The 23,185-nt window shown below is 42.9% G+C and overlaps 1 protein-coding gene across 1 annotated transcript in view; it reads left to right on the plus strand.

The window, feature by feature from the left end:
• Positions 1-377: 377 nt before the first annotated feature.
• The window catches only part of DLAT (dihydrolipoamide S-acetyltransferase), a 31,618-nt gene continuing 8,810 nt past the window's right edge, over positions 378-23,185 (plus strand). Inside the window, exons 1-10 of the mRNA XM_053690111.1 lie at positions 378-680; positions 6,113-6,214; positions 6,745-6,869; positions 7,547-7,697; positions 10,303-10,429; positions 15,131-15,321; positions 17,729-17,876; positions 20,529-20,596; positions 20,878-20,985; positions 21,254-21,361. Of these exons, the coding sequence (XP_053546086.1) occupies positions 468-680; positions 6,113-6,214; positions 6,745-6,869; positions 7,547-7,697; positions 10,303-10,429; positions 15,131-15,321; positions 17,729-17,876; positions 20,529-20,596; positions 20,878-20,985; positions 21,254-21,361 (1,341 nt within the window). The 5' untranslated portion in view covers positions 378-467. The remainder of the gene's footprint in view (positions 681-6,112; positions 6,215-6,744; positions 6,870-7,546; positions 7,698-10,302; positions 10,430-15,130; positions 15,322-17,728; positions 17,877-20,528; positions 20,597-20,877; positions 20,986-21,253; positions 21,362-23,185) is intronic.

Genomic DNA, 23,185 nt, shown 5'->3' on the forward strand with positions numbered 1-23,185 from the left:
CATGAGCAGCTGTCACTTAACGTCACTTAACGTCACACCCGCCCCTTACCTTACCTACTGATGACACGTGGGGGCACGGCACCGGATTTCCGGTTCGGCCATATTGCTACAACTTTATCCTTCAGGGGACTTGAACCGCAAACCCTCACCCGCCATATTGGTGCTCCTAATACGATATCTTGATGTAACTGTTCTCGTGTTAATAGTTTTATAAACCTACAAAACTCAACAAAGATTATTAAACGCAAATGCCTCTATCAGCTCGCTGATTATTGTATCTAATACTATAGAGAGGAAACAGATGAACGTTTCCGGGTGTATCAAGATGGCGTCGCTAGCTCTGTAATGTGCGGGGCGCCCTCTAGTGCTGGGAAGAGGATATAGCGGCTGCTGCAGGTATTACAGTATCGCCGGGGAGGTCATTGAGAAAGTAGAGGACCGAGGCCCTGAGTGTCCCCCCCGTAGTCATGCTCCGCCTGTGCCTGAGGCTCCGCGGCCCCGTTCGTAATGTTGTGCCAGCCCGGGGACAAGCAGGAAGACTCCGGAGGTACCACTCGGGATCAGGCAGCCGACTGCGGGCGCTGACTGGAACCCCAACTAAGTGGCCGACACTAAAGGAAGCGGGGAGACTTGTGGTCCCCACTGGAAGGCGATGGTACAGTCTGCCTCCCCACCAGAAGGTATAATCAATAGGGGTGTGCGGGCCAATCCAACGGGTGAGGTCATTATAGGGGGTGTAGAGGTTATAGAAGGGCACGGGCAGAATGAGGGTAACTGAGTGCTGGGCAGAGGGTGACATAGGTACAGGGCACACTGGCTCTAATATAAATATATATATATATATATATATATATATATATATATATATATATATATATATATATATATATACACACACTGTGTGCAAGTAATACAGACTTGATTCGTCCAAGTGTCAGGACTGAGCTCAGTGAATGATTCAGACAGAACATGCAGTTTTAACAAACTTTACAGTTTATTCCTATTATTTGCTTCATTCTATTGGTATCCTTTTGGATGAAAAGCATGTAGGTATGCTCATGAGCAGCAATGCACTACTGGAAGCTAGTTGCTGATTGGTGGCTTCACATATATGCCTCTTGTCATTGGCTCATTATATGTAGTCAGCTAGCTCCCAGTAGCACATTGCTGCTCCTAGGTTTACTCTTCAATAAATGATACCAAGAAAACAAAGCAAATTTGATTATATTAGTAAAAAAAAATTTTTATTTCACTGTCCCTTTAATTTCCCATAAAAAATGTACTTGTGCTATTTATTTTGTGTTTTTTTTTTTAAGTGTAAGTATGCTAGGTGCAGAGGGCTGGTGTAAGTATGCTAGGTGCAGAGGGCTGGTGTAAGTATGCTAGGTGCAGAGGGCTGGTGTAAGTATGCTAGGTGCAGAGGGCTGGTGTAAGTATGCTAGGTGCAGAGGGCTGGTGTAAGTATGCTAGGTGCAGAGGGCTGGTGTAAGTATGCTAGGTGCAGAGGGCTGGTGTAAGTATGCTAGGTGCAGAGGGCTGGTGTAAGTATGCTAGGTGCAGAGGGCTGGTGTAAGTATGCTAGGTGCAGAGGGCTGGTGTAAGTATGCTAGGTGCAGAGGGCTGGTGTAAGCATGCTAGGTGCAGAGGGCTGGTGTAAGCATGCTAGGTGCAGAGGGCTGGTGTAAGCATGCTAGGTGCAGAGGGCTGGTGTAAGCATGCTAGGTGCAGAGGGCTGGTGTAAGCATGCTAGGTGCAGAGGGCTGGTGTAAGCATGCTAGGTGCAGAGGGCTGGTGTAAGCATGCTAGGTGCAGAGGGCTGGTGTAAGCATGCTAGGTGCAGAGGGCTGGTGTAAGCATGCTAGGTGCAGAGGGCTGGTGTAAGCATGCTAGGTGCAGAGGGCTGGTGTAAGTATGCTAGGTGCAGAGGGCTGGTGTAAGTATGCTAGGTGCAGAGGGCTGGTGTAAGTATGCTAGGTGCAGAGGGCTGGTGTAAGTATGCTAGGTGCAGAGGGCTGGTGTAAGCATGCTAGGTGCAGAGGGCTGGTGTAAGCATGCTAGGTGCAGAGGGCTGGTGTAAGTATGCTAGGTGCAGAGGGCTGGTGTAAGTATGCTAGGTGCAGAGGGCTGGTGTAAGTATGCTAGGTGCAGAGGGCTGGTGTAAGCATGCTAGGTGCAGAGGGCTGGTGTAAGCATGCTAGGTGCAGAGGGCTGGTGTAAGCATGCTAGGTGCAGAGGGCTGGTGTAAGCATGCTAGGTGCAGAGGGCTGGTGTAAGCATGCTAGGTGCAGAGGGCTGGTGTAAGCATGCTAGGTGCAGAGGGCTGGTGTAAGCATGCTAGGTGCAGAGGGCTGGTGTAAGCATGCTAGGTGCAGAGGGCTGGTGTAAGCATGCTAGGTGCAGAGGGCTGGTGTAAGCATGCTAGGTGCAGAGGGCTGGTGTAAGCATGCTAGGTGCAGAGGGCTGGTGTAAGCATGCTAGGTGCAGAGGGCTGGTGTAAGCATGCTAGGTGCAGAGGGCTGGTGTAAGCATGCTAGGTGCAGAGGGCTGGTGTAAGCATGCTAGGTGCAGAGGGCTGGTGTAAGCATGCTAGGTGCAGAGGGCTGGTGTAAGCATGCTAGGTGCAGAGGGCTGGTGTAAGCATGCTAGGTGCAGAGGGCTGGTGTAAGCATGCTAGGTGCAGACGGCTGGTGTAAGCATGCTAGGTGCAGACGGCTGGTGTAAGCATGCACAGTCGCAGACGGCTGGTGTAAGCATGCACAGTCGCAGACGGCTGGTGTAAGCATGCACAGTCGCAGACGGCTGGTGTAAGCATGCACAGTCGCAGACGGCTGGTGTAAGCATGCACAGTCGCAGACGGCTGGTGTAAGCATGCACAGTCGCAGACGGCTGGTGTAAGCATGCACAGTCGTATTGCGGTTACTGCGCATGCTGAATATTTATATATATATATATATATATATATATAGGGACATTAAACACTAATGCACTTCCTGCTAATTATGCTGCTGCTATTTTGGAACTTAGGTTACACTGCAGGTGTGTGAAGGAGAGTGTGCAAACCAGTCAGTACTGGAATGTTGTGAAAGACAGATTTAAACATGGCAGCACTTATGATGCAAGGGAGGCGGGGACTAACCTTATTAAATGTGTTTGTGTTTAATATCTCTTTAAACCCAGATGATAGTACAGAGTCTGCTGGCACTTATGCCCTGCGTTAGCGCGTATGTATGGTGCATGCACACTAATCAGCAGCTGTTACATTCGTCTAATGCTGATCATGTATTCTCTCCCATTCTTATGGATGTCTCACATAGTTGGGTATTCCCCTGGAGCTGTGTTGTGTGATCAGTGTATTTTGCTACAATTTTGCTGTGTGCTACACATAAGCAGATGTTGGCAACAGACAACTTTAATGTAAGTGCTGGGAAATACCTCCATGGTTCACGTTCATCTTAATCATTTTGGTGAGGGAGGCGGAAAGAAAAACGCCAGAGGGTCACATGGTGACAACCAGCCATCTGATCACCCACGGACAAAAAACACCTGGGGATATATAAATAAAACCTACACAAACTAATGTCCTTTATAACATATAAATAGATTGTTGCTTTATGTGTCACTAACAAGTAATATCTGCTGAGCCCCAGCACAAATACACATATTAGTTCCATTGTTTTACTTAACTGTAGAACATTGACAAATACAGACTAAAACAGACAACTGATATAGAGTTCTGTGTAGTTACTGTATATAGTTTATTACATCTAGTTTCAGGAGATCAGTTTTACTGGTTTTTTTTTTTTTTTTTTTTCACTGACGGTTTTGATTTTTGCTGCCACATGTGATTAATTCCCTGTCATTTGCTGGGCATAAAACTGCTCGTTTGTATTCTTCTGCCCAGTGATTCAGCCAATACCAACCTAAAATCACTTAGCGCAATGCAAATTCCAGTTGTTTAACAAGCACAAATCTGGGCCGCTTGAGACACGGAATCTCATGAGCTGATCTGTGGTTTTTTTATCCAGATGTTACTGAATCAGCTTGTTCAGTATTAGTCTGTGAAGAGTAAAGCACAAAGAAAACCAAAACTACAGTAAAGGATACAGGGTTGGAGAAATATTAAAGGAGCTAGCCAGGAATTGTTGGTGCCAGAGCGGGAGGGTGCGCCTAGCTTAGAGGTTTATTGGAATAGATGTATTTAGGAACTATAAGTCTTCTTTTTTTTTTGGGGGGGGGGGGGGGTGACCTTTTTTGTAAGTGGATAGTGAAACAAAAAAAGGCCAACTCAAACACAACTACATATATCCTTGTACACTGCAAAATGACCAGTGCAGAATACAGGTAGAAAACCCTTTATTCCAACTGCTTCAGACTGGAGATAGTTTGGATTTTGGAATATTTGCATTTGTAAAATGGGGGACAGTTTGGAAAGGGGATAGAGCCAAGTATAAACTATAATATTATATGCATGTTATAATACAGCTTATATACATGCACGCTAAAGGTAGTTTTATATATCATTGGTATAATAATACCCATAAAGCTTCTATACATGCACGCTAAAGGTAGTTTTATATATCATTGGTATAATAATACCCTTAAAGCTTATTATATACATGCACGCTAAAGGTAGTTTTATATATCATTGGTATAATAATACCCATAAAGCTTCTATACATGCACGCTAAAGGTAGTTTTATATATCATTGGTATAATAATACCCATAAAGCTTCTATACATGCACGCTAAAGGTAGTTTTATATATCATTGGTATAATAATACCCTTAAAGCTTATTATATACATGCACGCTAAAGGTAGTTTTATATATCATTGGTATAATAATACCCTTAAAGCTTATTATATACATGCACGCTAAAGGTAGTTTTATATATCATTGGTATAATAATACCCATAAAGCTTCTATACATGCACGCTAAAGGTAGTTTTATATATCATTGGTATAATAATACCCATAAAGCTTCTATACATGCACGCTAAAGGTAGTTTTATATATCATTGGTATAATAATACCCTTAAAGCTTATTATATACATGCACGCTAAAGGTAGTTTTATATATCATTGGTATAATAATACCCATAAAGCTTCTATACATGCACGCTAAAGGTAGTTTTATATATCATTGGTATAATAATACCCTTAAAGCTTATTATATACATGCACGCTAAAGGTAGTTTTATATATCATTGGTATAATAATACCCTTAAAGCTTATTATATACATGCACGCTAAAGGTAGTTTTATATATCATTGGTATAATAATACCCATAAAGCTTCTATACATGCACGCTAAAGGTAGTTTTATATATCATTGGTATAATAATACCCTTAAAATGATTGTAAAGTACTGTAATCAGAAATGTAACCTTTATAGACTATTATTTGCATTTTAAAACACAAAAACCAAAGGCACAGGCAGAAAATATGATGACTTACAGACAGGAAACCACTAATGTTTTATTTTTAAATTATTAATTAAAAAGGTTGGGTTTTGGAATTCTGGATTTATAGTTGTAAACTTGTGTTTTGTAATATACTTTGCTCTGTGCCCTTCTTGGGATTTAGATCGTATATGTAGCCTACTTTACTTCTGTAATCTATTGTATCTCTCTCGGTCTCCTCTATTGTAATTTACCCTTCCATGAGAGCGTACAGAGGTTCGCTGATGAGCGTGCATGTGTCTGGTGTAACATCACTGCAAATACTGCTGCCATATAGCATTGATTACTGCTGAGACAAATGTAACGCAAGTATTAAAGAAAATGTTATATTAGAGCAGTTTCCAGAAATCGTTTATCATACTGAGATATGGATCAGATGTAAAGTACAGAGCTTAGAAATGCACAATTCTGTTCTAAAAAAAGTGTAGAGAGATTTTTTAAAAGGAAAAAACAACCATTTTATGTGTAAGTTTATAGACTGAGGTGGAGTCGGATGCATTCTTATGTTCCATATAAAGTTGTAGAAATGTGACCTTGTGCGATGCAGCAGTGGATCTGTAGAATCCCTTTTTTTTAATACGCTAAGCAGCGGCTTCAGGTGCAACCCCTTTGTGTTTTCCTTATTGTTCATCACAGTGTTATTTTCTGTAGATGCCTCTGCCTGCTCTCTCCCCCACTATGCAAACGGGAACCATCGCTCGGTGGGAGAAGAAAGAAGGTGAAAAAATTAATGAAGGGGACCTTATTGCAGAGGTAAAATGAACAACCCTGTCTGATTGTAAACGTCACCATCACAGATAGAGGTAAAAGTGATTGAGGAAAGCTTGTGTGTACAACGGGAACCCTAGTAGGGTTATAAGGACCCGAAGAGACAAGAATAGACGCTTTATGTACGTTTCACAGCAGAATAGGAATTCCTCAGGCTCTGTCACCATCTAGAGATTTCTTCTCAATCTACCAAGTTCCAAATTAAACAAGTCCACATGTAAGGTCGGGTGGTACCAAACATATGTTGGGATGTAAGATCCTGTGTGTGCACATGTCTAATTTTATTTTTTTTACATGTGCACATAAGACACACAATATGTTGGTTCATAACTTTATTATTTTTGGGTGATCCAAACTTTCAGAAGCTAAACTAAAACCTGACTGTAATATGCTGGTTGTTTTCCATATCGGTGTCTTGCAGCTGTAAGTCTGTTACTTGTGAGACCATCCGCATTGTGAAGTTTCTGCTACAGTTGGTTTGCACAGTGCCTAAACATTGTCTGTGTCTTACACAGGTAGAGACGGACAAGGCAACAGTCGGGTTTGAGAGTTCGGAGGAATGTTACATGGCAAAAATCCTTGTGGCAGAAGGGGCGAGAGATATCGCTATCGGTTCCATAATCTGCATCACTGTAGACAAGTAAGTTTGTCATGTTCACCATCTTCCATCACAGCTGCAAAGTATAAATACAAATACTGACTGGCGTTGCGTCTATAATGCACTGTAAGCTCTAAGGAGCAGCCTTGTGCACATAACTACACCAATATCCTCAGAGCAAACTGCTTGTGTTTGGTGATATCTAGAGGACACTTACCCAGTGCTTGCAGGATTATAGGATCTCCTTGTTTATTACATGCGATGACGACAAGGCAGTTTAATTTTCCCATTTTCTTTCTTGCATTGTTTGACTAGAAATGGGTCTGACCTTCTGTTTCAGCTGTTGATATAGACAGTCAGATTCCGTATAGGGGCAAGCTCCTGTATTTGCTTATAGCTGTAGCGAGAGACGGTAGTGCTACAGCACAGAGAACATCATCAGCGGTTACAGGAGAGAACAAGTTGTAGTCAGATACTGAGGCTCTAGTACATTAGTCTGTAGATTAAACATGAGCATTAATAAACACATTAGGGCACTTGCTAGATTGGAACTGATGCGTTAAATGACTGCTTCACTCCCATATCCCTTATACTTAGTGTGTCCCAGCCAGTCATGACCTCTTGTACACAATTCTGTGCCTCATGCTGTTGTTTAGTCCTCTGTCTATTCCGTTTGGATATCTGTATATACGTTTTGACGAATTTCCTGCATCTCATAGGCCAGAGCTTGTTGATGCCTTTAAGAATTACACATTGGATTCAGCTGCTGCAGCTCCAGCTGCGTCTGTGCCTCCCTCTCCGGCTGCTGCACCACCGACCCCGCAACCTTTGGTCCAGGCTCCTGGCAGTTCCTATCCCACTCATATGAAGGTAAAGTACAGCCGGCCTCTGATTTCACTAATTCCTCCGAGAGCTCCTTTAAGACACATTGTACACAGATGTATTACTTTTGTATACTGAGGTCTGGCTTTAGGGATAACGGAGGTCTGGCTTTATCCACCAAGGAGCTTAAAGTGATGGTAGTTACAAGAAACTCTGGCATTCCCATGAGTACTGCTCTGTACATTTCCGATACTTTGACTTTATTTAAAAAAAACAACCTTTTATTCAGTTGCTGTTTTTATTCATCTTTTCTGCGGTGTAGTGGGTGTCCCCTACTCGCCCTCTACCTAGTAGGTAATACTTGTCCCCAAAAGTTATGTGCAGATCGTCTGAGTCACTTCAATGTAAACAGAAATTCACGAGACTCATTGTTTGCATGAAGTGGTGCAAGTAGATCTGTTGTGTACGGCGATACAATAAAAACGCCATAAGTCATTTCTATTAAAGGGACATGAAAGCCAATTTTTTTTCTTTCGTGATTTAGAAAGAGCATGTCATTTTAAGCAACTTTCTAATTTGCTTCATTCTCTTGATATCACTTGCTGAAAAGCATATCTAGATATGCTCAGTAGCTGCTGATTGGTTGCTGCACCTAGAGGCCTTGTGTGATTGGCTCACACATGTGCATTGTTATTTCTTCAACAAAGGATATCTAAAGAATTGAGCAATTTAGATAATAGAAGTAAATTGGAAAGTTGTTTAAAATTGTATTCTCTTGCTGAATCATGAAAGTTTAATTTTGACTAGACTGTCCCTTTTAAGGTTTGGTGGTCTCACTTGCGGTAATGTTATATATGGCAGTTCCTTTAGGTAACAGTGACTCTGAGCATGAGTTCCGATTCACTGTTTATAGTTGTGCCATTGGGACTCCCTGGGTAATAGTGCGCATGCGTCTCAGCAAAGTCCTGACATTAACATTGTGTGAAAGAGGAATCACAGAAAAAGAAAGAAGAGAAAAAAAAAGACTTCACCAAGGAAGCAGGAAGGGGAATCAGAGTAAAACTAATAAACAAATGTAAAAATATTAATTACCAATAAACATTTAAACAACTGAACTATTACTAAAGGGTTATGAAACCCACAAATGTCTTAGTGATTCAGACTGCGCATACAATTTATAAAATCGTTTCTAGTTGACTTCCATGATCGAATTTGGTTCATTCCCATGATATGTTAAAGCGATACCGAAGTAGTTGTCTGGAGCACTAAATGGCAGGAAATAGTGCTACCATCTACTGCACTTGCAAAACTGCTGCCGTATAGTGCACCAGACACGTGCACACTCCTGAGCTTATGTTATTATTATTATCAGGTATTTGTAGAGCGCCAACAGGTTCCGCAGCCCCTGATTTTCAACAAAAGATACCAAGAGTACGAAAACAAATCGATAATAGAAGTAAATCAGAAAGTTGTTTAAAATTGCTGCTCTATCTGAATCATAAAATAAATCTTTTGGGTTTCATATCCCTTTAAAGGGACATAATACTTCACATGTGATGCAGCATAACTGTAAAAAGCTGACGAGAAAATATCACCTGAGCATCTCTATGAGGTAAAATATGTTCCCTTTTTACAGCGTTAGTGCTGTGTGAGCAATTAGAGCTGCCGTCCAGCTGCAACAAAAACCAGCCAGGTAGCAGTGCTGAGGTCATGCATTGCTTTGATCTTATGAGATTTCACTGAATTCTTGCGAGATTTCATTGTGAACTTCCTTAAACTGAATAGGGAAATAACATGACTGTGCCTGCACTTGCCTGATGCACGCTCCCTTGTAAGTCCTGGGACTAGCATCCAACGGGATGTGAATACTTAGGAAATGTTTAGTTGAAATATCTTATATGTTCAGGTGATATTTCATGTAAGCTTTTTACAGTTATGCTGCATCACTTTCAAGTGCTTCGAAATCTGGATATCATGTCTCTTTAAGCAATAAGCTAATAATTTACTATCACTTTAACTGGTTTCATGCGCATGACGAGAACAGAGGGATCGCCAATCAGCTGTTTTCATGATCCCCTGCACTAGATCATTGGTGACCTAGCAGCTGGCCCTCACAAACCTTAAATGGGGGTGCCGTTGACGTTACCACAAACATGGTGATGTCATAAATGGGAGGGTTTAGTGTAGCTGTAGGTGAGTAGGATGGGGAGGTGATTTAAAGCCTTTTATTTCAGACACCTTATTGGCAAGAGAGTCGCCTGTCTGCATTAGACATTCCCTCCTTTTTACTAAGACACCATTGTACACAGAGTTGGACGTAACGTTTGTGCCAGCTGGGCCGTAGTCATTTGCATTGTTTGTTTAATAACTGACAGACGGCCAGTAGCCTTAACCCAGTGCTGGGCATCTTATAATCACTCATAAGGCACCTAACATACAATAATTCCTTTACAAAACCACACTCTCTCCCTAGTGCCCTATAACAAGCTAGGGCAGCTTCATTCCACTTCTCTTTTTGTGCCTGATGCAACTTCTGTGTGATTCCTTCATAACGTGACATGGAGCACAAGGGTCGGTGACGCAGTTTGGGAAGCACTACACTAATTGTGCCCTTACTGAGCCTTTAATACTATATTGTTCTCTTCACCAACAGATCATGCTGCCGGCTCTTTCGCCAACTATGACCATGGGCACTGTGCAGAAGTGGGAGAAGAAAGTTGGGGAAAAGCTTAGTGAAGGCGATCTGCTGGCAGAGATAGAGACGGACAAAGCGACTATAGGTATCTGGTGGGTTACTGGGTCACATGATAAATCTGCTGGCAGAGAGACGGACAAAGCGACTATAGGTATCTGGTGGGTTACTGGGTGACATGGTTAATCTGCTGGCAGAGAGAGAGACGGACAAAGAGACTATAGGTATCTGGTGGGTTACTGGGTCACATGGTAAATCTGCTGGCAGAGATAGAGACGGACAAAGCGACTATAGGTATCTGGTGGGTTACTGGGTCACATGGTAAATCTGCTGGCAGAGATAGAGACGGACAAAGCGACTATAGGTATCTGGTGGGTTACTGGGTCACATGGTTAATCTGCTGGCAGAGAGAGAGACGGACAAAGACTATAGGTATCTGGTGGGTTACTGGGTCACATGGTTAATCTGCTGGCAGAGAGAGAGACGGACAAAGACTATAGGTATCTGGTGGGTTACTGGGTCACATGGTAAATCTGCTGGCAGAGATAGAGACGGACAAAGCGACTATAGGTATCTGCTGGGTTACTGGGTCACATGGTTAATCTGCTGGCAGAGATAGAGACGGACAAAGCGACTATAGGTATCTGCTGGGTTACTGGGTCACATGGTAAATCTCCTGGCAGAGATAGAGACGGACAAAGCGACTATAGGTATCTGGTGGGTTACTGGGTCACATGGTTAATCTGCTGGCAGAGATAGAGACGGACAAAGCGACTATAGGTATCTGCTGGGTTCCTTGGTCACATGGTAAATCTGCTGACAGAGAGAGAGAGAGAGAGACGGACAAAGCGACTATAGGTATCTGGTGGGTTAATGGGTCACATGGTAAATCTGCTGACAGAGAGAGAGAGAGACGGACAAAGCGACTATAGGTATCTGGTGAGTTCCTTGGTCACATGGTAAATCTCCTGGCAGAGATAGAGACGGACAAAGCGACTATAGGTATCTGGTGAGTTCCTTGGTCACATGGTAAATCTCCTGGCAGAGATAGAGACGGACAAAGCGACTATAGGTATCTGGTGGGTTACTGGGTCACATGATAAATCTGCTGGCAGAGAGACGGACAAAGCGACTATAGGTATCTGGTGGGTTACTGGGTCACATGGTTAATCTGCTGGCAGAGAGAGAGACGGACAAAGAGACTATAGGTATCTGGTGGGTTACTGGGTCACATGGTAAATCTGCTGGCAGAGAGAGAGACGGACAAAGCGACTATAGGTATCTGCTGGGTTACTGGGTCACATGGTAAATCTGTTGCAGAGAGAGAGACGGACAAAGAGACTATAGGTATCTGGTGGGTTACTGGGTCACATGGTAAATCTGCTGACATAGAGAGAGAGACGGACAAAGCGACTATAGGTATCTGGTGGGTTCCTGGGTCACATGATAAATCTGCTGAGAGAGAGAGAGAGAGACGGACAAAGCGACTATAGGTATCTGGTGGGTTACTGGGTCACATGGTAAATCTGCTGCAAGAGAGAGACGGACAAAGCGACTATAGGTATCTGGTGGGTTCCTGGGTCACATGGTAAATCTGCTGGCAGAGAGAGACGGACAAAGTGCCTATAGGTATCTGGTGGGTTACTGGGTCACATGGTAAATCTGCTGGCAGAGATAGACGGACAAAGCGAATATAGGTATCTGATGGGTTACTGGGTCACATGGTAAATCTGCTGGCTGACCGAGAGACTGACAAATTGAATATAGGTATCGCTAGGGTTACTGGATCGCATGTACAATCTTCTGGTTTAGATGGAAATGGACAAAATTACTGCAGGTATCCATAGGTTTACTGGGTCAAATGGGTGATCTGCCTGGTGAGATAGAAACAGACAAAGTGACTGTACATATCCGCAGGGTTATTTGTTCACTTGGGCAGTCTGCTGGCAGATGAGATACAGACAGAGTGACTATATAGGGATCACATGGGCGAGAGACAGGCAGTGACTATATGGGGATCACATGGGCGAGAGACAGGCAGTGACTATATGGGGATCACATGGGCGAGAGACAGGCAGTGACTATATGGGGATCACATGGGCGAGAGACAGGCAGTGACTATATGGGGATCACATGGGCGAGAGACAGGCAGTGACTATATGGGGATCACATGGGCGAGAGACAGGCAGTGACTATATGGGGATCACAAGGGCGAGAGACAGGCAGTGACTATATGGGGATCACATGGGCGAGAGACAGGCAGTGACTATATGGGGATCACACGGGCGAGAGACAGGCAGTGACTATATGGGGATCACACGGGCGAGAGACAGGCAGTGACTATATGGGGATCACATGGGCGAGAGACAGGCAGTGACTATATGGGGATCACATGGGCGAGAGACAGGCAGTGACTATATGGGGATCACATGGGCGAGAGACAGGCAGTGACTATATGGGGATCACATGGGCGAGAGACAGGCAGTGACTATATGGGGATCACATGGGCGAGAGACAGGCAGTGACTATATGGGGATCACATGGGCGAGAGACAGGCAGTGACTATATGGGGATCACATGGGCGAGAGACAGGCAGTGACTATATGGGGATCACATGGGCGAGAGACAGGCAGTGACTATATGGGGATCACATGGGCGAGAGACAGGCAGTGACTATATGGGGATCACATGGGCGAGAGACAGGCAGTGACTATATGGGGATCACATGGGCGAGAGACAGGCAGTGACTATATGGGGATCACATGGGCGAGAGACAGGCAGTGACTATATGGGGATCACATGGGCGAGAGACAGGCAGCGACTCTATGGGGATCACATGGGCGAGAGACAGGCAGTGACTATATGGGGATCACATGGGCGAGAGACAGGCAGTGACTATATGGGGATCACATGGGCGAGAGACAGGCAGTGACTATATGGGGATCACATGGGCGAGAGACAGGCAGCGACTCTATGGGGATCACATGGGCGAGAGACAGGCAGTGACTCTATGGGGATCACATGGGCGAGAGACAGGCAGTGACTCTATATGGGGATCACATGGGCGAGAGACAGGCAGTGACTATGGGGATCACATGGGCGAGAGACAGGCAGTGACTATATGGGGATCACATGGGCGAGAGACAGGCAGTGACTATATGGGGATCACATGGGCGAGAGACAGGCAGCGACTCTATGGGGATCACATGGGCGAGAGACAGGCAGTGACTCTATGGGGATCACATGGGCGAGAGACAGGCAGTGACTCTATATGGGGATCACATGGGCGAGAGACAGGCAGTGACTCTATATGGGGATCACATGGGCGAGAGACAGGCAGTGACTATATATGGGGATCACATGGGCGAGAGACAGGCAGTGACTATATATGGGGATCACATGGGCGAGAGACAGGCAGTGACTATATATGGGGATCACATGGGCGAGAGACAGGCAGTGACTATATATGGGGATCACATGGGTGGGAGACAGGCAGCGACTCTATGGGGATCACATGGGTGGGAGACAGGCAGTGACTATATGGGGATCACATGGGCGAGAGACAGGCAGTGACTATATGGGGATCACATGGGCGAGAGACAGGCAGTGACTATATGGGGATCACATGGGCGAGAGACAGGCAGCGACTCTATGGGGATCACATGGGCGAGAGACAGGCAGCGACTATATGGGGATCACATGGGCGAGAGACAGGCAGTGACTATATGGGGATCACATGGGCGAGAGACAGGCAGCGACTCTATGGGGATCACATGGGCGAGAGACAGGCAGTGACTCTATGGGGATCACATGGGCGAGAGACAGGCAGTGACTATATATGGGGATCACATGGGCGAGAGACAGGCAGTGACTATATATGGGGATCACATGGGCGAGAGACAGGCAGTGACTATATATGGGGATCACATGGGCGAGAGACAGGCAGTGACTATATATGGGGATCACATGGGCGAGAGACAGGCAGTGACTCTATGGGGATCACATGGGCGAGAGACAGGCAGTGACTATATATGGGGATCACATGGGGCGAGAGACAGGCAGTGACTATATATGGGGATCACATGGGCGAGAGACAGGCAGTGACTATATATGGGGATCACATGGGCGAGAGACAGGCAGTGACTATATATGGGGATCACATGGGCGAGAGACAGGCAGTGACTATATATGGGGATCACATGGGCGAGAGACAGGCAGTGACTATATATGGGGATCACATGGGTGGGAGACAGGCAGCGACTCTATGGGGATCACATGGGTGGGAGACAGGCAGTGACTATATAAGGGGATCACATGGGCGGGAGACAGGCAGTGACTATATATGGGGATCACATGGGCGAGAGACAGGCAGTGACTATATAAGGGGATCACATGGGTGGGAGACAGGCAGTGACTATATATGGGGATCACATGGGCGAGAGACAGGCAGCGACTCTATGGGGATCACATGGGCGAGAGACAGGCAGCGACTCTATGGGGATCACATGGGCGAGAGACAGGCAGCGACTATATAGGGATCACGTGGGCGAGCTGCTGCCGGCCTTATGCCATACAAATTTGTGTATAAATGTTATTCATACATCAACTTAAAGGGAAAAAATAAGCACTTACTAATATCGGCATAAGCCACCTAGACACTTTTTTTTTACAACCACTGCAGCTAATGACCATTAATAATAACTACTTTATTTCTGGGTTTGCTGTTCTTTGTCCACGACTGTTGATTGCCCCCATGTGATCCTTATTCTGCTTTTACTCTCTTGTCAAGGCTTTGAGGTCCAGGAAGAAGGATATCTGGCCAAAATCCTAGTTCCTGAAGGGACACGGGATGTGCCTCTGGGGACCCCTCTGTGTATTATTGTGGAGAGAGAGTCGGACATCGGCAGCTTTGCAGATTATGTAGCGTCAGCAGGTGTCGCAGAGGTGAAGCCACAGCTGGTCCCTCCTCCTCTAACCCCGGTGAGAAACTCCAGAGCCAACATCAGATTTATATTCTCTGTAACAACTTATCTTTTGTCTTTACAGGGGTAGGTCGGCACTAGCGTAACAAGAGTATATCACCATATATGTGATGCAGTTTCTTAAGCGAGCAGGCGTCAAAGGGACCGTAAAGAAACTTGCATCTATCTTTATTTATACTTATAGATGTCCTAGAATATTTTTACAACTTTTTGATTAGAAGTTGAAGATACTTTTGGACTCTCTTGTGGATGCAGCAAATCTTTTCTCTAGTTTTAGCTACAAATAGTGGAAAGAGGAGATGTATCCCAGCGCCAACTAAACCTTATGTGCCCGAGTCGGTGGTACCTAGCTACCACCAAGTATGAACAGAAATGCAAAGGGTATACTCAGGCGCCAGCAATACGGAGGCTAAGGTTAAAATACGAATTTATTATTATATTATTACAATTATTACAACTGCATGGATCCACGCTAAAATTATAAAAACAATGATCTAAAAGTCTAAAAACAATCTATCTCTATAGTGAGGAACAGACTGTTATGGAGTTACCCTATACAGTACAGTATGTCCCAGTGGGTTACCAAAGGGACAGATGAAAAACAACAATAAGTACAATTGGAAATAAAAATAAGAAGAAGATGATAAAAATGTGATTAAAAATGATGGTTCAATGGATGATGTCCAAGTGAGTTAGTGAGAAATTCTACTCTTAGTGGTGAGTGTCCGTGTAAAAAAATGTAAAAAAGAAAATCCCAATGTGAAAAAGTATAGTCAGTGAAAAAAATGATAAGTGCGGTGTCCTGGGAAATTCAAAAAAATCAAGGTCACTATTAAAAACAATGTTATAAACAATATTAAAAACAATCCTGTGAGTGTCTCAAAGTGTTTGATGAAAAAATGAAAAAATCCTATGAGTGTCCAAAAAAATCCTATAAGTGTCCAAAAGAAATCCAATGATAATCTGTTTATTCTGTGCTGTCCAGTGTGAAAGAAGGCTCAGTGTATAAAAATAGGCTCAGTGTGTAAAAAAAAATCAATACACCAAAAATAATGCTCCAAAAATTAAACAACAGAAAAAACCTGCAAGGAAAGAAACAAGACACAATGTGTAAAAACTTCACAATAAAATCCTCCTAATGGAATAGAGCTTACCAGGTCTACGCGTTTCGGCCTCTCATAGTCTTGATAAAGGCCTATTAGAGGCCGAAACGCGTAGACCTGGTAAGCTCTATTCCATTAGGAGGATTTTATTGTGAAGTTTTTACACATTGTGTCTTGTTTCTTTCCTTGCAGGTTTTTTCTGTTTAATTTTTGGAGCATTATTTTTGGTGTATTGATTTTTTTTACACACTGAGCCTATTTTTATACACTGAGCCTTCTTTCACACTGGACAGCACAGAATAAACAGATTATCATTGGATTTCTTTTGGACACTTATAGGATTTTTTCATTTTTTCATCAAACACTTTGAGACACTCACAGGATTGTTTTTAATATTGTTTATAACATTGTTTTTAATAGTGACCTTGATTTTTTTGAATTTCCCAGGACACCGCACTTATCATTTTTTTCACTGACTATACTTTTTCACATTGGGATTTTCTTTTTTACATTTTTTTACACGGACACTCACCACTAAGAGTAGAATTTCTCACTAACTCACATGGACATCATCCATTGAACCATCATTTTTTAATCACATTTTTATCATCTTCTTCTTATTTTTATTTCCAATTGTACTTATTGTTGTTTTTCATCTGTCCCTTTGGTAACCCACTGGGACATACTGTACTGTATAGGGTAACTCCATAACAGTCTGTTCCTCACTATAGAGATAGATTGTTTTTAGACTTTTAGATCATTGTTTTTATAATTTTAGCGTGGATCCATGCAGTTGTAATAATATAATAATAAATTCGTATTTTAACCTTAGCCTCCGTATTGCTGGCGCCTGAGTATACCCTTTGCATTTCTAGTTTTAGCTACAGTTGCATAACAAGATCAGTGTAAAACACATTTAAAGGGGCATAAAACAGAAAAAGAAATATTAGACCTAATGATGTTAAAAAATAATAATAAAATAACAATTGAAAACAAGTGTAAAGTTTTAGTATCCATAAATTAACAAGTGCCTCCATGATGTAACCTAGGTCTCCCTTATCAGGGGCAGTTATTAATGAGCTGCATGAGTGAACAAACAATGGTTGTGTAGAATAAAGCAGTGTATGGCGTTTGTACTTCCAGAACTTCACGGGAATTGGAATTCTCAGTTACAATTAAATTGCACATAAGGGAACAAATTCTGAAAACCTTTTGTGAAGTTTATTTAATATACATCATTAAACTCTCAGTATGTTTCATGTGTCTGTGCGTTAGTACTTCATCTGTTTGTTTGGTTTTTAGGCGGCTGCGGCCCCTCCCACCCCACAAGTGACGCCTCCTCCCGCGGTTTCTTCACCAGGTGCTGCTGCATCCAAGGGGCGCGTGTTTGTGAGTCCACTGGCCAAGAAACTGGCATCTGAGAAAGGCCTAGACCTCACCCAAGTGAAAGGTGAGTGACTGCAGCTAAATCCTGAAACCTATTTACAGAGTCAGTGATGCAAATAAAATGTGTTCTCAATCCAGTAAAGTGCAATAACCACCATCGTTCTGTTTGCTCATATTCTCTACACTAATCAATAGCTAAATCGCTAACCAGTTTCTCTTCTGTTAAATAAAATAAACATCAATTTGTAAATATGGGTACAAAACCATTGGATTATTTGTATCTGTAAAAGGGGACAGTTTGGAGCTGGTGTGTAAACAACAATATCTTATGTCATTTAGGTTGCACGTATATAAGCCGTATCGGAATATGTAAATATTGCCTAAAGGTAGTTTTTGTTTTGTATACAAAGTGCAGTACTATAATCAGGTTAGTTTTTGTTTTAAATACATATAGAATAGGATCTGCATTTAGAAAACACAAATCATATATCATTTTTTTTTAATATTAATGAAAATCTGGATTTCAGAATAATTCTGGACTTTGTGATTTGTATCTGTATATAAATTATATTAAGTCATTAGAGAATGAGACTGCACAACTGTCTTGATTATTTTCCACTTGAGAATAATCTCTCACTGTAGAATGATGGACTTTAAATTGTTTGGAAATGGCCTTTTAACCCTTCCCAGATTGATGGGCAGGAACAATGGCTTCTGTATGTTGTGTTAACACTCGCCTGTATGCTCCAGACCAGCAAACTGCTAAATGTTTGTCTTTTATAGAGGTGGGGAATAATTAATAAAGGGCATTTGATTAGCTGCACCTGGCTGCTACTTAGCCGCTTTATTCCTATGGAAGCAGTAAGGGTGCCCTTGGTTTTTCACACATGGCTTCTCCTTTAGGCTTTATTTGTGTTGGATAAATCATGACACGGTGTAATATGCGTGTGTGTTGTTGTATCTACCTCATTTAAAGACCTGCTAAGGGCCAGATGATTGTTATGTCCTGATACGTAAAACCAGAGAATGCAGGGGGTGCACTTTTTTCACATGACTGTAAGTAGTGACAGCTTTATCTCTGTATACTGCTTATGGTTTGTACCCAGGGTTATATACAGAGGTAAGTACATAGGTAGTGACAGCCGTTACCTTTATCTCTGTATACTGCTTATGGTTTATACCCAGGGTTATATACAGAGGTAAGTACATAGGTAGTGACAGCAGTTACCTTTATCTCTGTATACTGCTTATTGTTTGTACCTAGGGTTATATACAGAGGTAAGTACATAGTTACAGCCGTTACCTTTATCTCTGTATACTGCTTATGGTTTGTACCCAGGGTTATATACAGAGGTAAGCACATAGGTAGTGACAGCCGTTACCTTTTATCTCTGTATACTGCTTATTGTTTGTACCTAGGGTTATATACAGAGGTAAGTACATAGTTACAGCCGTTACCTTTATCTCTGTATACTGCTTATGGTTGGTGTTTGTACCCAGGGTTATATACAGAGGTAAGTACATAGGTAGTGACAGCCGTTACCTTTATCTCTGTATACTGCTTATTGTTTGTACCCAGGGTTATATACAGAGGTAAGTACATAGTTACAGCCGTTACCTTTATCTCTGTATACTGCTTATGGTTGGTGTTAGTACCCAGGGTTATATACAGAGGTAAGTACATAGTTACAGCCGTTGCCTTTATCTCTGTATACTGCTTATGGTTGGTGTTTGTACCCAGGGCTATATACAGAGGTAAGTACATAGTTACAGCCGTTACCTTTATCTCTATATACTGCTTATGGTTTGTACCCAGGGTTATATACAGAGGTAAGTACATAGTTACAGCCGTTACCTTTATCTCTGTATACTGCTTATGGTTTGTACCCAGGGTTATATACAGAGGCAAGTACATAGGTAGTGACAGCCGTTACCTTTATCTCTGTATACTGCTTATTGTTTGTACCCAGGGTTAGATACAGAGGTAAGTACATAGTTACAGCCGTTGCCTTTATCTCTGTATACTGCTTATGGTTTATACCCAGGGTTATATACAGAGGTAAGTACATAGGTAGTGACAGCAGTTACCTTTATCTCTGTATACTGCTTATGGTTTGTACCCAGGGTTATATACAGAGGTAAGTACATAGTTACAGCCGTTACCTTTATCTCTGTATACTGCTTATGGTTTGTACCCAGGGTTATATACAGAGGTAAGTACATAGTTACAGCCGTTACCTTTATCTCTGTATACTGCTTATGGTTGGTGTTTGTACCCAGGGTTATATACAGAGGTAAGTACATAGTTACAGCCGTTACCTTTATCTCTGTATACTGCTTATGGTTTGTACCCAGGGTTATATACAGAGGTAAGTACATAGTTACAGCCGTTACCTTTATCTCTGTATACTGCTTATGGTTGGTGTTTGTACCCAGGGTTATATACAGAGGTAAGTACATAGTTACAGCCGTTACCTTTATCTCTGTATACTGCTTATGGTTTGTACCCAGGGTTATATACAGAGGTAAGTACATAGTTACAGCCGTTGCCTTTATCTCTGTATACTGCTTATGGATGGTGTTTGTACCCAGGGCTATATGCAGTGGGTTAAGTACATAGGTAGTTACAGCTGTTCTCTTTATCTCTGTACACTGCTTATGGTTGGCGTTTGTCGGCTGTATTTGCTTTACATGACTTATCTTGTGTGGGTTTCAGGCACTGGGCCAGACGGGAGAATTACAAAGAAAGATGTTGAGTCGTTTGTTCCTGTTAAGATCACCCCCGTAAGTATAAATCTTCTGTATTACATATTGATACCGTACCGCTCTGGGTGACACAAAGGACCTCACATGTGACACTAAAGAACTTTTTTTTGTCCCATTGGTAATTCATGTAACTGTTATATTATTATGGTCTAAACCTCCTCACTGTAGATATAAATAATCGGCAGTACAAGCTCCTCCTGTCATTAAGGGGTTAATAACTGATTTACAGATGAATGTTTAGTAGCATTAGGGACCTCGGGTAATTAGCAAGACTGTGATTATAAACCTCTCCTTATCAGGCCCCTGTTGCTGCTGCACCAGCTCCTCCAGTGACCCCTCCATCCCCCGCAGTGGCTGCTGTCCCCACAGGAGTCTTCACTGATATCCCAATCAGCAACATCCGTAGGGTAAGTAAATGATCATAAAGCTGTCTGCCCCTGCGATTTATTCACAATGAGCATCTCTACATTATTAGTGACCTGCTGGCCGCCCTCGCCATTATCTATCTTACACCATAATGTGTGTCCATCACTTCCCTCCCTTCAGTTCACTTTCTCCAGCATACACAGTGCCAGCACAGTAACTAGTGGTGTATCCAGTGTGTCACATGGGGTTAATGTTTTCTTTAAATACTCAGTGAGCCCTCACGGATGTCCTGCGGTTCCCTCTCTCTAGGTTATAGCCCAGCGGCTCATGCAATCCAAACAAACAATCCCTCACTACTATCTGTCTATTGATATCAACATGGGTGAAATAGTGCAACTGAGGAAGGAGCTGAACGAGGTAAGATCTGGGTGCTCAGCTGTTGTGTCTGTAAACTTGTGTTCTATGTACTGATGAAAACAACACAGGTGTGACAGACGGTGTGCTATATACACATGACAGGCTGTGTGCTATATACACATGACAGGCTGTGTGCTATATACACATGACAGGCTGTGTGCTATATACACATGACAGGCTGTGTGCTATATACAGATGACAGACTGTGTGCTATATACACATGACAGGCTGTGTGCTATATACACATGACAGGCTGTGTGCTATATACACATGACAGGCTGTGTGCTATATACACATGACAGACGGTGTGCTATATACACATGACAGGCTGTGTGCTATATACACGTGACAGGCTGTGTGCTATATACACGTGACAGGCTGTGTGCTATATACACATGACAGGCTGTGTGCTATATACACATGACAGGCTGTGTGCTATATACAAGTGACAGACTGTGTGCTATATACAAGTGACAGACTGTGTGCTATATACACATGACAGGCTGTGTGCTATATACACATGACAGGCTGTGTGCTATATACACATGACAGACTGTGTGCTATATACACATGACAGGCTGTGTGCTATATACACATGACAGGCTGTGTGCTATATACACATGACAGGCTGTGTGCTATATACACATGACAGACTGTGTGCTATATACACATGACAGGCTGTGTGCTATATACACGTGACAGGCTGTGTGCTATATACACATGACAGACTGTGTGCTATATACACATGACAGGCTGTGTGCTATATACACATGACAGGCTGTGTGCTATATACACATGACAGGCTGTGTGCTATATACACATGACAGGCTGTGTGCTATATACACATGACAGACTGTGTGCTATATACACATGACAGGCTGTGTGCTATATACACATGACAGGCTGTGTGCTATATACACATGACAGGCTGTGTGCTATATACACATGACAGGCTGTGTGCTATATACACATGACAGGCTGTGTGCTATATACAAGTGACAGACTGTGTGCTATATACAAGTGACAGACTGTGTGCTATATACACATGACAGACTGTGTGCTATATACACATGACAGACGGTGTGCTATATACACATGACAGACGGTGTGCTATATACACATGACAGGCTGTGTGCTATATACAGATGACAGACGGTGTGCTATATACACATGACAGGCTGTGTGCTATATACAAGTGACAGACTGTGTGCTATATACAAGTGACAGACTGTGTGCTATATACACATGACAGACTGTGTGCTATATACACATGACAGACGGTGTGCTATATACACATGACAGACGGTGTGCTATATACACATGACAGGCTGTGTGCTATATACAGATGACAGACGGTGTGCTATATACACATGACAGGCTGTGTGCTATATACACATGACAGGCTGTGTGCTATATACACATGACAGGCTGTGTGCTATATACACATGACAGGCTGTGTGCTATATACACATGACAGACTGTGTGCTATATACACATGACAGGCTGTGTGCTATATACACATGACAGGCTGTGTGCTATATACACATGACAGGCTGTGTGCTATATACACATGACAGGCTGTGTGCTATATACACATGACAGGCTGTGTGCTATATACACATGACAGGCTGTGTGCTATATACAAGTGACAGACTGTGTGCTATATACAAGTGACAGACTGTGTGCTATATACACATGACAGACGGTGTGCTATATACACATGACAGACGGTGTGCTATATACACATGACAGGCGGTGTGCTATATACACATGACAGGCGGTGTGCTATATACACATGACAGGCGGTGTGCTATATACACATGA

This window comes from Bombina bombina, chromosome 8, assembly GCF_027579735.1.
Source record: "Bombina bombina isolate aBomBom1 chromosome 8, aBomBom1.pri, whole genome shotgun sequence".
Lineage (NCBI taxonomy): Eukaryota > Metazoa > Chordata > Amphibia > Anura > Bombinatoridae > Bombina > Bombina bombina.